Here is a 12,904-nt window from a genome sequence, read left to right as displayed (position 1 = left end):
TGTCACGTAATCAGTTGTAATTACATATTACTTGTTAAGGATTTATAGCAATGGTAATAAAATTGTAGTAATTACAAAATTCCTGTTTTATGTGTGTGTTTATTAATTTTAGTACTTCGATCTTTGCGAGAATTATCAAGTGTTGGGTCTCCTATTTACCTTGCTCCATTTAAACTCCATAATTAGCAGAGGTTTAGATTCAGGTATTATTATGTCTGTAAAAAGGGCTTTAATTAACGCTTCACAAAAAAACACAATTGTGTACACCTGAAAAGTTTTATTTTAAAGTAATGACTTTTTATATAATGAGCAAGTAAATTTCCTGAAGTGATATGATCTTTAATGAATTTCAAGCCTTCGGTTTTTGTACGTTTATTGTTTGCACATTTTCAGCTTCCACTGTCCACCACATGGACAGAACCTCAACCATCGCTGGTCCCAAGCTCTAGTAGCTGCAGATCGAACAGCTGGCTTCACTAAAGATGAGGAAGAGCACCTGGTAGGAAAAAAAATCAAAAATTTTATTACATGACAGAAAATAAGAAACTGAGTATTTTTTTTGGTGTCAGAAGGGGTAATGTTATGGCTTTTCCATACAAGTAGCAATAAAAGAACATTTCCAGCTATCTAAGGAGAGAACTAAAGCGATCAACATCCATATATAATGCTAATAATGGTTGGAGACGGCTTGAATGGGTAATGAAGAAAAACTTTAATATAAGTTTAACATTACAGCAAATGTACAACGTTTCGACAAGGTTTTGTCATTATCAGGTACCTTTTAAAAAAAGGATAATACCTGAAAACTGGTTTAAGTTTTTCGATAACTTGACCTTCACAAATTTAGGAATTAGCTTTTCAGAGCGGCACTGTCTGAGGAAGGAAATATCATTTCAAAACCTTGTTGAAACGTTGTACATTTGCTGTTATGTTAAACTTATTCTTCATTACCCATTCAAGCCGTCTCGAAGTGGGTTCCTCGTCATCAAACTTCAATGCATATCTAATGCTGCTCTTCCAAAGAATGGTGTTACTAAAAAACTGAGTAAGGTAATTCAATATTTCCATAGCATACTTGGTACATGTATATTACTATAAAAAAAATAATTTGAGAATTTAAACGTTTGCTAATTTAGAATTGAAAAATACATGCATAATCAATGTAGCTTTTGATGCTCATCATCTTCACCATTTACTTAAGGTTTCTGTTGAGCAGATAAATGAATTTTTCCCCCTACAAATGTAACAAGTATATCTTCCATCAAGGCTCTAAAATACAGTGTACAACTAAGAAAAAACTAAGAATCTTCTTGCCTTTTTCTGACAAAATAAGATAATCATTCTAAATTTAAGGTGCTGTAAGTTTTATGAAAGCTAACTCATATCTAGCTTGAAATTAAAAGACATTAAGCATAACACACCACCTTATAAAACTCGGACTTGCAAAGGCAAGTATTTTATTATTTACACTTAGTAACAGAAACAGGGGACATTATCTCCTGAACCATGCTGCCTCTGATCACTACTGTCCATATGCTCTTTTGCCAATCTAATTGAAACTACTTTTTATTGTTCTTTTCTTAAAGGTGCAATATATTTTAAAATCTTTTCTTGTATAAACTTCAGCCTAAAACATATTGTGTTTGAAAGTTTAATTTTAACCAGTATTAATGCATTAGGTCTGCAGTGAACTTGATAAATGCAGACATGTGTATGCCTCTTTATCTATCTATAGACATATTTATTTTCAAATAACTGGTACTTTGATAACTTGAAGCAATGAAAGTTGGGTTTTATCAAAAGAGAAACGAGCAGCTTGTGTGAATCCAAAGTCATTAAGTACAAAGTTGTGAAATTTTGAGTTGTAGTCTTAAAAACAGCTTGTATGAAACAATAAATTTAAAAATATAAGTTGTGAACAAAATTAAAAACAATCTTTATCATTTATTGGCTATAAGGCTCAAAATGTTTCATCATGAGTGGACTGACTTCTCAAAGAAAAATAACTGTTTTGAAATGATCATTGTAAAGTTGACCCTAGGATATTTTCTCTTTTTTCAAACATTCACTTTTTGAGGAAGTCCCAGAATTATCTATAATATATATCTTTCTAAAAGAATTAAATGGTTACCTAGGGCACTGGTGACTGAAAACGTACCTCCAGAACAATCACAATTTTACACAATCCATGTTCTGGATAACTAACTGTTTCTATAGTAACAAAGAAAGTAGCTCCATGATTAATAGAAGATACAACGGTACAATATAAGATCATACGTACTTAGTTTAAATATAATGCTCTTATTTTTTTAACTACTGTAAAGAAATGAAAGAAGAACCTAACTGGTTTTATTTTGTACCTATAGTATTTATTATAACCATCTTCAAATTTGATTCTCCCATGATTTTTACTTCGTGCATTATGAAAAACTGTAGAAGTATTTAGTTAAAGTATGGTGTATGGCATACAAAACCAGGGTGATATAATGTAACCAATATCAGAAACAAGCTTGGGATTGGCAACACGATGTTTTGCAGCATCTAGATTCTAAAGAGGAAGATTTATAACACAGCAGTAAACTGTACTTACATAATTAGAATTATTCAAACATAGAGTTTCAACCCAAAATTAAGTACAACATCCATATTCTGTTACCTAGTACACTGTCTAAAAACTGGAGGACTTGCTCCAAGACTGACGTGTCTTACAATATCCATCTTGTGGAGAAGTGGCAAGGCACTGTCTGGCTGACGAACTTTACTTGTGTAATGAAGAAAGTGAGGCTGAACACAGTACTCAAACTGAAGAGGCAACGAGTTCATGAACAGTGCTGGGCTGGCCACTCCTTATGATCACATATGTAATAAATATTTTAAATCTTGTATCAGAGACAAAAATAATATCATACAATTTTGACATTAATAATCAAAAGAAAACAAAACACCTTTATTAAAGCAAAGTAATAAATATAGCACACAGACATACAAGTTTTAAGTTTTTAATAGTGTCATAAATAATGTTGGATAGATTGTAGTTTTGAAAATACTAAAAGAGAATAGAAACTTAAGTGAAAATAACACTTAAAATAATAACTTTTATTACATTTTAAAGCAATACATTAGTTTTCTGTGAAGTTGAAATATTGTATTTATATTCTGAACCTTTAAAGAAAGAAAGAAAATTGAGGCTGGTATTATAAAAAATAACTTATTATGAGAGAACTCCACGCAAGTTCTAAAAACCGAGGATGTAAAAATGAAATGTTTATTAACGGATTGTCTTTACACTTTCAGAATATTATCAACATTACTGAAAGAAATCACCCAACTAATAATGTGGCATAAACGTAGTTAACTGCTCAAACTATACAGAATAATTAAGTATAGCCAACAAGAAACATTTTAAATATTTATATCCATAATCAGCAATTAAGTTTTAAACCAAACCCCATGAACAATTTTGATAACTACTCTGTTCATGGTTTCTCTTTCTATTTGTTTTAATTGGTGAAGAGGACATAACTGACAATTTCTCTGCATGTGAAAAACATTTTGAGGTCAGTTCCTTATTCCTGTCCTTGCTTTAAAAAGGCGTTAAGACATGTAGATATCTTTTTGCATCTTTGAATTTTGGAAATTCCTTTCTCAAACTGAAAAACAAAATTACAAGTAGTTGTTTGTGAGTTTTGGATATTTGTGTAAAGATATACAAGGTATAATAATGGCTGGAGACGGCTTGAATGGGTAATGAAGAAAAACTTTAATATAAGTTTAACATAACAGCAAATAACAAAACTTTGTCAAAACGTTGTACATTTGCTGTTATGTTAAACTTATATTAAAGTTTTTCTTCATTACCCATTCAAGCCGTCTCCAGCCATTATTAGTCTCAAAGTGGGTTCCTCGTCATCGAATATACAAGGTATATCTGTCCCTAATTTTAAACTAACAGACTAGATGAAATGCAGCTAGTCAACATCACTCACTAACAATTCTTGAGTTTTGACCACCTTTCACAGTAACAACAAAGTACAAACCATGATTTTAGGGCAACAGAAAGCAACAAATAGCCTAGGTTGTACAGTCCAGTACACTAATCACTAGGTCAGACCTGGCCCACTATAACTGGTAATTTCTTGATTGTCAGGCATGAAACATAAAACCTTCATGTTTTGTCTAATTCTTCGGAAATGTTTTCGACTCTTCTCTTGAATGCATCTAATACTGTGCAAGTGATTTCATTGATAAGTTTGACAATAATGGTTTGTATATAAGATGTCCAACTTAAGTATCATTTATTATATGTATTTGGTTTGATGTGAATAAGTAGGTTATAAGGTATATTATTTATGTTTCCAAGAATTATGGAGAGCTGCCATTTTTTCTAAGAACTTAATGTTTACCGGTATCTCAGTCCCTGCTATGTTTAATGGAGTCATCATTCGAGGTAGTAACTGTATGTTACTTTTACGTTTTTAAAAAGTGCCAATAGAATTGTAATAACTTAGAAATTGATTAGGCTAAGAGTGTAATGCCCATGGGCTTGTTTGCTGCTAGTATGAATAAGATAAACAGTACCTTGTGAATGAACACCCAAATCTATACTTGGAATTAAAACCTGACTTGGAAGCCAGCAGCACTCGTCTGAAATAAAGGTGTTAAAAAAATTAAAAACAAATCCTTTTAATATAAAGCTCAAGAAATTTGAACAAAATTTTTCATTACAAATAATAAAAGCTCTAATACACATGAAAAAATAAATTTGGTCATATTTCTAACAAGTGACCTCCTAAATGTGGTATTTATACAACCATACTTTCTAAAATTAAAACTGGTTCCAAGAATAGTTATATTTGTTACAAGTGACCCCATAAATGTGGTATTTACATAACCATACTTCCTAACAGCACAACTGGTTCCAAGAAGAGTTATATTGTTACAAGTGACCCCATAAATGTGGTATTTACACAAGGACACTTCCTAACAGCACAACTGGTTCCAAGAATAGTTATATTTGTTAAAAGTGACCCCTTAAATGTGGTATTTACACAACCACACTTTCTAATAGCACAACTGGTTCCAAGAATAGTATATTTGGTACAAGTGACCCCGTAAATGTGATATTTACACAACCACGCTTCCTAACAGCACAACTGGTTCGAAGAATAGTTATATTTGTTAAAAGTGACCCCGTAATTGTGTAATTTACACAACCACACTTTCTAACAGCACAACTGGTTCCAAGAATAGTTATATTTGTTAAAAGTGACCCCATAATTGTGTAATTTACACAACCAAACTTCCTAACAGCACAACTGGTTCCAAGAATAGTTATATTTGTTACAAGTGACCCCATAAATGTGGTATTTACACAACCACACTTCCTAACAACTATATTTGTTACAAGTTACCCCATAAATGTGGTATTCACACAATGACACTTCCTAACAGCACAATTTGTTTCAAAAATAACAAGATTTCGTAATTATTTCAAAAACAAATTATAAACAGTATGATATTTAGAACAAATAGGAAAGCATAATGTAGCATTGAAAAAACAAGTTTCATTTTTCAAAGTTAGAATGACAATTATTAAGAGTTTAATTACCTAATTGTGTAGGTAAAATACATGGTGAAGAAACAGGACAATATAATTTTTATTTTTTTTCACTGCGGAGAACCACGTACAGGTTAATTTCCCAGATTATTCAATTTGTTAGACCAACATAGAAACACATTTTACTGATCACAATTTGTAAAATTCAATAGGCAAATACAAGTAAGTTTAGAACTTACCAAGCAAACTTTCATCAGGTTCTGATCCAAGACTTAACAAGATTTTGGTCAAAAGTTTAAACAGGAGGGATAATATATCTAAATTATCTGAAAAAAAAAAGAATAAAATCCAACCATGAAAACAACAGAAAATTAACTGAAAAAACTAATGAAAACAATACGAGTCTCAAAATACTTGATACTGAGAATGTATAAAAATTATTACATTGATCTATTGGTGTTTTAATGAATATAACTAGACTTTAAAATGCATTTAATTAAAACACAAGTGAACTTATTTCCATAACTCCTGAGGTTATACAGCTAGTGATAATACATGTAGTCACATTTCAACAAACAAAATTGGAAACTGGAGAACAATTCAGCATTTCCAAACATAAAGCTGAAGAATAAAGTATTACGGTTAGTTCTGATTATCTTTGCAACAATGAATGTATATACGTGGATAATAGATCGCACATACCGCTAATCAGATAATATTACATTTATGCACTTGTAAAATTACATTGTAGCAAATAAAATATTAAAGTATAATAAAACTTTCCTAACTGATACATAAAACAATGCCAAAGCTTTATAGTCTTAGGTATTTTTTGTATTATCTACCTCTTGCATATTTGAAATCTGACCTACTTTTTCTTATACCACATTTCGTTTTTAGATATTTGTAATAACAATGCCACAAAGTTTTTATTTAATAATGGCTGGATACGGCTTCAACGGGTAATGAAGAAAAACTTTAATATAAGTTTAACATAACAGCAAATGCACAACGTTTCAACAAGGTTTTGTCATCATCAGGTACCCATTCAAGCCGTCTCCAGCCATTATTAGTCTCAAAGTGGGTTCCTCGTCATCGAATTTAAAGTTTTTATTTGTTGTTAAGCACAAAGCAATACAATGGGCTATCTGTGCTGTGCCCACCACAAGTACCAAAAACTGGTTTTTAACATTATAAGCCAATAAAACTTAATGCTGAGCCAGTGTGGGTCACATCACAAAGGGTTTCAGAATTTGAAATAAGAACATACATTATACTGTACCCTGTCATTCATGGATTGAAACAAGAACATACATTATACTGTACCCTGTCATTCATGGATTGAAACAAGAACATACATTATACTGTACCCTGTCATTCATGGATTGAAACAAGAACATACATTATACTGTACCTTGTTATTCACGGATTGAAACAAGAACATACATTATACTGTACTTTGTTATTCACGGATTGAAACAAGAACATACATTATACTGTACCCTGTCATTCATGGATTGAAACAAGAACATACATAATACTGTACCTTGTTATTCGTGGATTGAAACAAGAACATACATTATACTGTACCCTGTCATTCGTGGATTGAAACTACATTATGTACCCTGTCATTCATGGATTGAAACAAGAACATACATTATTACTGTACACCTGTCATTATTCTATGGATTGAAACAAGAACATACATTATACTGTACCCTGTCATTCATGGATTGAAACAAGAACATACATAATACTGTACCTTGTTATTCACGGACTGAAACAAGAACATACATTATTCTGTACCCTGTCATTCATGGATTGAAACAAGAACATACATTATACTGTACTCTGTCATTCATGGAAAGTATAAGATCATGTGAAATACTTCCACATTTTGAGTGTAATACAGTAAAAGAAAAACTATTGTACATAGTAAGAGTTATTATCAATTTAGGCAAATTAAGAGGAATATGGAAAATAAACATATACAGTTTATGTGATCTTAATCATGCAGTTTTATTCTTCAAGTGGCTATAAATATATCTGAATTTTGAAAACTATGCTTACTATTGCTCACCAATATCACAGTTTAGACATCTATCTATTAATTACAGACATCTCTGTATAAATAAAATAAGAGTTTTGTCTGTACATTGCTTAGAATAGTGTACTTTTTGCATATCTTCACGTTTCATACACCAGAGAAGCCGAAACAAGCTGTATCTCAATTTCTGTCTGTTTGTCGGGAACGCTCGCGGACATGTTTTTGTTCGCTTTTCACGGGGAAACGGGTGCACTGATTTTGATGAAACTTTTTTTTCTTTGTTCTATACATGCGTGAGAAGGTTATAGGCTACTTGGATTTTTGGAATTCACCTTAGGGCTCTGCCCCACGGGTCTTCAAAGTTCCAATGTTATTCTTATGGACATTTTTTTGTTTTAATGATTACCATAGTAACAGTGAATACAATGTAAAATTTTCAAAACAATGTTTATTATCTCTATGTTGGAAAGAAAACAACTCCTGCAAAAATTTGTTGCATCACTCCAGCTGTCTGTGCTTAATTTTGTTTATGTTTTGGCATTATTTATTGCTTTTAAGGTTATATTTCTTTAAAAGAAGTATTTCTTTGCTAAGGGTCGCTCGCCCGTCCACTCGGCATTGCTCTTTTGTGCTTGACTCGCGAACTGCGTTCTTTCTTATATTTTTTTCTTTTTTATGAACACTATCCTTGGAGTTTAAAAACTATATGTAGCCTGCTCAAGAGTCAGATCTTCTCGCAGCCTATTTATCCATGCCTCAGGTGGATGTACTTCCAATGTTGTCTATCAAGAGGCTCTTCGGTAAATAAAACTAATTTTTTCACAGATGTGTGATACACTACAAACACACAAGTACAACTCATCACAATTTGACATTTTCCGTTTTTTCTAAGTGACACAGTTAACACATGGTCCACAGTATCTTTTGTTAACTTATATTTAATTGCTATAATAATGTACAATAAAAAATGTAATGTAAATAATGTACAAGTAATTTGTTTGTTAATTGTTAAATTAATGTATTATTTATACACACAACCCGTCCTTCGTACGGGTACACAGCTAGTAATAAATAAAAATGAATGGCACTGTATGTAACTTTAAAACTAGGGATCACACACCTGCCATCTTTGTGAACACAGGAAGACAACTTTCACTCATGAAACTCCAAATCCTGATGATAATAAGCAGTTCACGAAGAGTATTTAGTGCCTTGGGATCTGTCAAAAGACCACTCTGCAAAAAAAGATGAATACAATAAATAGTATCAACTCATAGAATTTATGAAGCATTTTTAAAGCTGAGGGGCAAAAGTATCTTTGGTTGTTGTTGTCTGATATTAAGCACAAAGCTACACAAAGTGCTATCTCTGCTTTGCCCACTACAGGTATCGAGACCTAGTTTCTTGCAGTATAAGTCAGCAGACATACCACTGTGCCACTGGGGGGCAGTATATTTGGACTTAAGACTAAATGTAAATACAAAACAAAAACTATTAGATACATTGCAAGACAGGAAAAACTAACAAGATATTAATAAGTATTACTTTAAGTAAATATAGAAAGATTTTAGGTTAAATGACTAGTCATAAAGTATAAAGTTTCTAGTAATCTTTAACATGAAACAATAAAGTTGGAAAAACAATTGTGAAACCTTCATCTTGTCAAAAGTCCTTTTCAAACAACAGAAGATAGGTATTACAAATTTCTAGTTACAGAGCAAAAAGTAGAATCCTTTTTTAAAGTAATTTCCAAGTAGTATAAAAGTTTACACAAAGTGTTTAGCCTTAAAAATAGTTAGCAACACGATCTTCAAAACTACTTCGCATTATTCAAAATACGATTAAACAAGCACTAACTGTAATTAGAATGACAATTTTCAATCTTCAAAAATCATGTAACTCTTACCTAATGATGACCCAACACTATGGGTCAAAACACTGTAATCATTAAAACCAGAATTTGCCTCGTGTTAAAGTTGTCGATATTGTATTTTGGAATTAATCATCTATGCATTTGTTTGTTCTCAGGTTGTCAAGCCTAAAGTGTGAGGTAATTTTTACTGTTATCTAGAAGTACACTTTAATAAAATTAAAGTTGTTTTGTCTGTAGTTAATATCGATAAAATGAACTAATAACTCTAAAATGATTGAAAATTAAATAAAATTATACTCAACTACTGAGTGAAAGCATAACATTACTATGACAAAATATTAAGTTAAGAGCTGTATTTATTGGAAGATTACTTATACTAGGAAAGAAAATATAACTGTAGTTATATAATGATTTATAGGGTTAGAAATTCAACGTGAATGACACATTATGCGATACATAGGTTACACAACTAGCTCGTAGTACTTAAAATTCAGGCACAGCTGTCCCTGGTTTAGAAATGCTAACCAGAAGAGAGATACTACACAGCATCACTTGCTCTCTACATTACTACTTTTAACCAAATAGCAGTTTTGACTGTCACTTTTATAATAACACACAGCTGAAACTGTGAAGTGTGTTCAGTGGTATATCATGGACTCAAATCATGGATATTCTAATCTGCAGCCTAGCACATGAAATTGCTTGGACGTGCTCAACCCAGTTTAGAAATGACAACGTACCCCAGGAATGTTCGTGTGATACTGCTGGGATAGTGAAGCCACTAAATTGAGAGTAAAATCGGCCACCCATTGGTTGAGATGCTGTAGTGACTGGAGTATTGGAGGTTCCACAGCAAACTCCTTGTGCTCTAAATGAAGAAGAACTTTGTCTATGTTTGTGATTCCTTCTGCACCTTTGCTGCTCATAATAGCTGGCAGAGATAAAAATAAGCTTATGTAAATACCTGAACAGAAATAAGTACAAGCAGTAAAAAAATAAATATAATGCTACACAACTGTTCACCTAACAAAGTATGATTTATACTTGGTATTATTATGAACAAGTTTAGAATAAAAACAAATGAAAAAAACAAACAAACATAGCCATGCTCAAGATTTTCTACAAAAACATCCCCTTGTTCAGACAAGATGAAGGTCTGTTACTTGAAATGTTGTTCAACAGAAATAATTTAGTATAATTTTTCTCAGTTTGAAACAATGTATTTTTATTTTCATTATTGAATTATTTTTATTAATTATTTGTTTCAAGTTTGTCTCTTCTGTACATAGCTATTTAAAAAATGAATATTAAAAACAACAATTTTTACATTATATATTCTTATTAAAATTATTAAAACATTTAAGAAATGACTAATAAAACTAACGCACATTTATTGTACAAGTATTGTTTTATCTTGAACAAACAGTAGGCTAGTTATATATTTTTTAATCCATGTACCTACATAAAGGAATGTCTTCATCTGAGAATCTACAGCCTTAGAAAGTATCTATACTATTATTCTGCTTGTTTGTATGTACGACCATTATGCTTTCTGATCAAGAACCTGCTGCATAAGCATGCATAGTTAGAATGTTTCCCCAAGAAAACCGGGCATGCTCATTATTCACTCGACAGCGGAGAGCTGCAAAGCTCAGTGATGAAGTCGCTACAATTGCTGTATGAAACAAGAAGTAACAACAAAAAGGGAAAGTAGTAAATAATAACTTTACTAACCATTTTTGTACAACAGAATATTAAAACTTAACTATCAAAGTTTTAAAAAGGTTTGATGTTAGGTCGTACAATAACATTTAAAGTTTATTTATCGATAGTATTAAGTACAGTAAAGTTTAGTCCTAACTAAACTAAAGTAAAAAAAAATGTACACAGGTTACAGTGTTAATTTCTCTCTTTATCAAACTTAGGCCTAACATAAGTTAAAGTTTTATAAAGTACGGCCTAAAGCGGATTTACACATTTCGTTGTCTACGATTACAATTCGTTTGTATTGTGCTAGAAATGTTATATTTAAAGAAGCACTGTTACGATAAATATACTAATTTGGCAGGAAATGTTTTGCGGGTCTCTGCTAGACATCATGAATATATGAAAATAAGAAGAGACTTTTCAAATAAGCTGTTAACCATGACATCTTGCATTCAGTAAGGCAGTGTTTATAACATTATCAGTAGAAGAGTCAATTGTATCAGCTCACCTGTCAAGTTCTCTGCAGGTCCTTTCTCTTGACTTGACAAATCCCGTGGCCGAAGAAGACCCTTGATAGCAGCAGCTACAGCATTTAACATGATCAAAGCATGACAGTCGCCAGCTTTAGCTTGGCCATTGCTCAGACATCTTTAAAAAAAAACAAAAAAAACTTAGATTCAAGAGTATTATGTGAAACATCTATGTAGATTGATGACATAAGTTGTGTAGAATGTTTAAGACTGAAGAGGTGATTACTCCATTTAAACCTTAAAATTTTTTTAAAGTAAAGTTTACTAATGTTTTAAGAAAGAAAATAAAATGACCCAAAATACAATATACTTCCTAATGTATTCTGAAGGGTATATAAAAATTATGTCGAAGTCTTAATCAGATGTTTTCTAAAGTTTCTTACCTACAAAATGACCCTTTAAGAGAAAGAAACCGACTTAGCAAGTACTGTTGACTTCCAACAGGTTGTCGGTTGAATGATTCTGATAATTTTTCACAAACAGTTTCAATTAAACCTGCAAACAATGTGAATATAAGTAAAACATCTGACAGTGTCTCAGCTATCATAATAAATGTTATAATAATGGCTAAGAAAGTTTTCTTATGAGCTAAAATGTTTTCAAATATATTGCACACAACCTTATCGTAACTTGCTAAGGATATACAGAAGGAAAACTCACTATACTGTTGGTATAGTTGATATTATACTAAAGAAAATATTATGAAGGTCACTGAAACCAATTTAATTATTGTTTGTTTCAGAGTGGGACATTAAAAATTAAACTGTGTTCTAAATGAAGCAACAGTGTAGCTACCTTTGCTCCACCCTGTTTAAAATATGAAAAATAGCACACATGAGCACAAAGTTTTTAAAAAATTATAATGCCTAAACACAGGTATTTGAATATCAGTAAAGAAACAACACAAAATTACAAAAAAAAAACATTCTTATAAAATATATGTTTTTATATAATAAATTGTGCCTTTTGTGAAAGAGTTCTGTAAATATCATTATTATGTATATTCTATGTTGTTTTTCAACATATATACATAGCTCTAATGATATTTAATGGATGCAGGTACTGAAAACTAACAAATAGCATAACATAATGGGACAACATGGGACCCGTTGGTCCATTTCGGCTGCCCCATCCTCTGAACTAAACTAAAACTATTAATAAAAAAATTAAAAAAATCTTAAAGCTAACTC

The 12,904-nt window shown here is 31.5% G+C and overlaps 1 protein-coding gene across 1 annotated transcript in view; it reads right to left on the bottom strand.

Moving 5' to 3' along the window:
* Nucleotides 1-262: 262 nt before the first annotated feature.
* Nucleotides 263-12,904, bottom strand: part of LOC106471994 (mediator of RNA polymerase II transcription subunit 16-like) — a 20,440-nt gene continuing 7,798 nt past the window's right edge. Inside the window, exons 6-13 of the mRNA XM_013932623.2 lie at nucleotides 12,098-12,209; nucleotides 11,693-11,832; nucleotides 10,218-10,408; nucleotides 8,725-8,839; nucleotides 5,797-5,883; nucleotides 4,579-4,644; nucleotides 2,657-2,846; nucleotides 263-496 (exon numbers count right to left, since the gene is read on the bottom strand). Of these exons, the coding sequence (XP_013788077.2) occupies nucleotides 373-496; nucleotides 2,657-2,846; nucleotides 4,579-4,644; nucleotides 5,797-5,883; nucleotides 8,725-8,839; nucleotides 10,218-10,408; nucleotides 11,693-11,832; nucleotides 12,098-12,209 (1,025 nt within the window). The 3' untranslated portion in view covers nucleotides 263-372. The remainder of the gene's footprint in view (nucleotides 497-2,656; nucleotides 2,847-4,578; nucleotides 4,645-5,796; nucleotides 5,884-8,724; nucleotides 8,840-10,217; nucleotides 10,409-11,692; nucleotides 11,833-12,097; nucleotides 12,210-12,904) is intronic.

The sequence above is a fragment of the Limulus polyphemus genome, unplaced genomic scaffold (genome assembly GCF_000517525.1).
Source record: "Limulus polyphemus unplaced genomic scaffold, Limulus_polyphemus-2.1.2 Scaffold5013, whole genome shotgun sequence".
NCBI lineage: Eukaryota > Metazoa > Arthropoda > Merostomata > Xiphosura > Limulidae > Limulus > Limulus polyphemus.
This window is presented reverse-complemented; position numbering and strand designations above follow the sequence as displayed.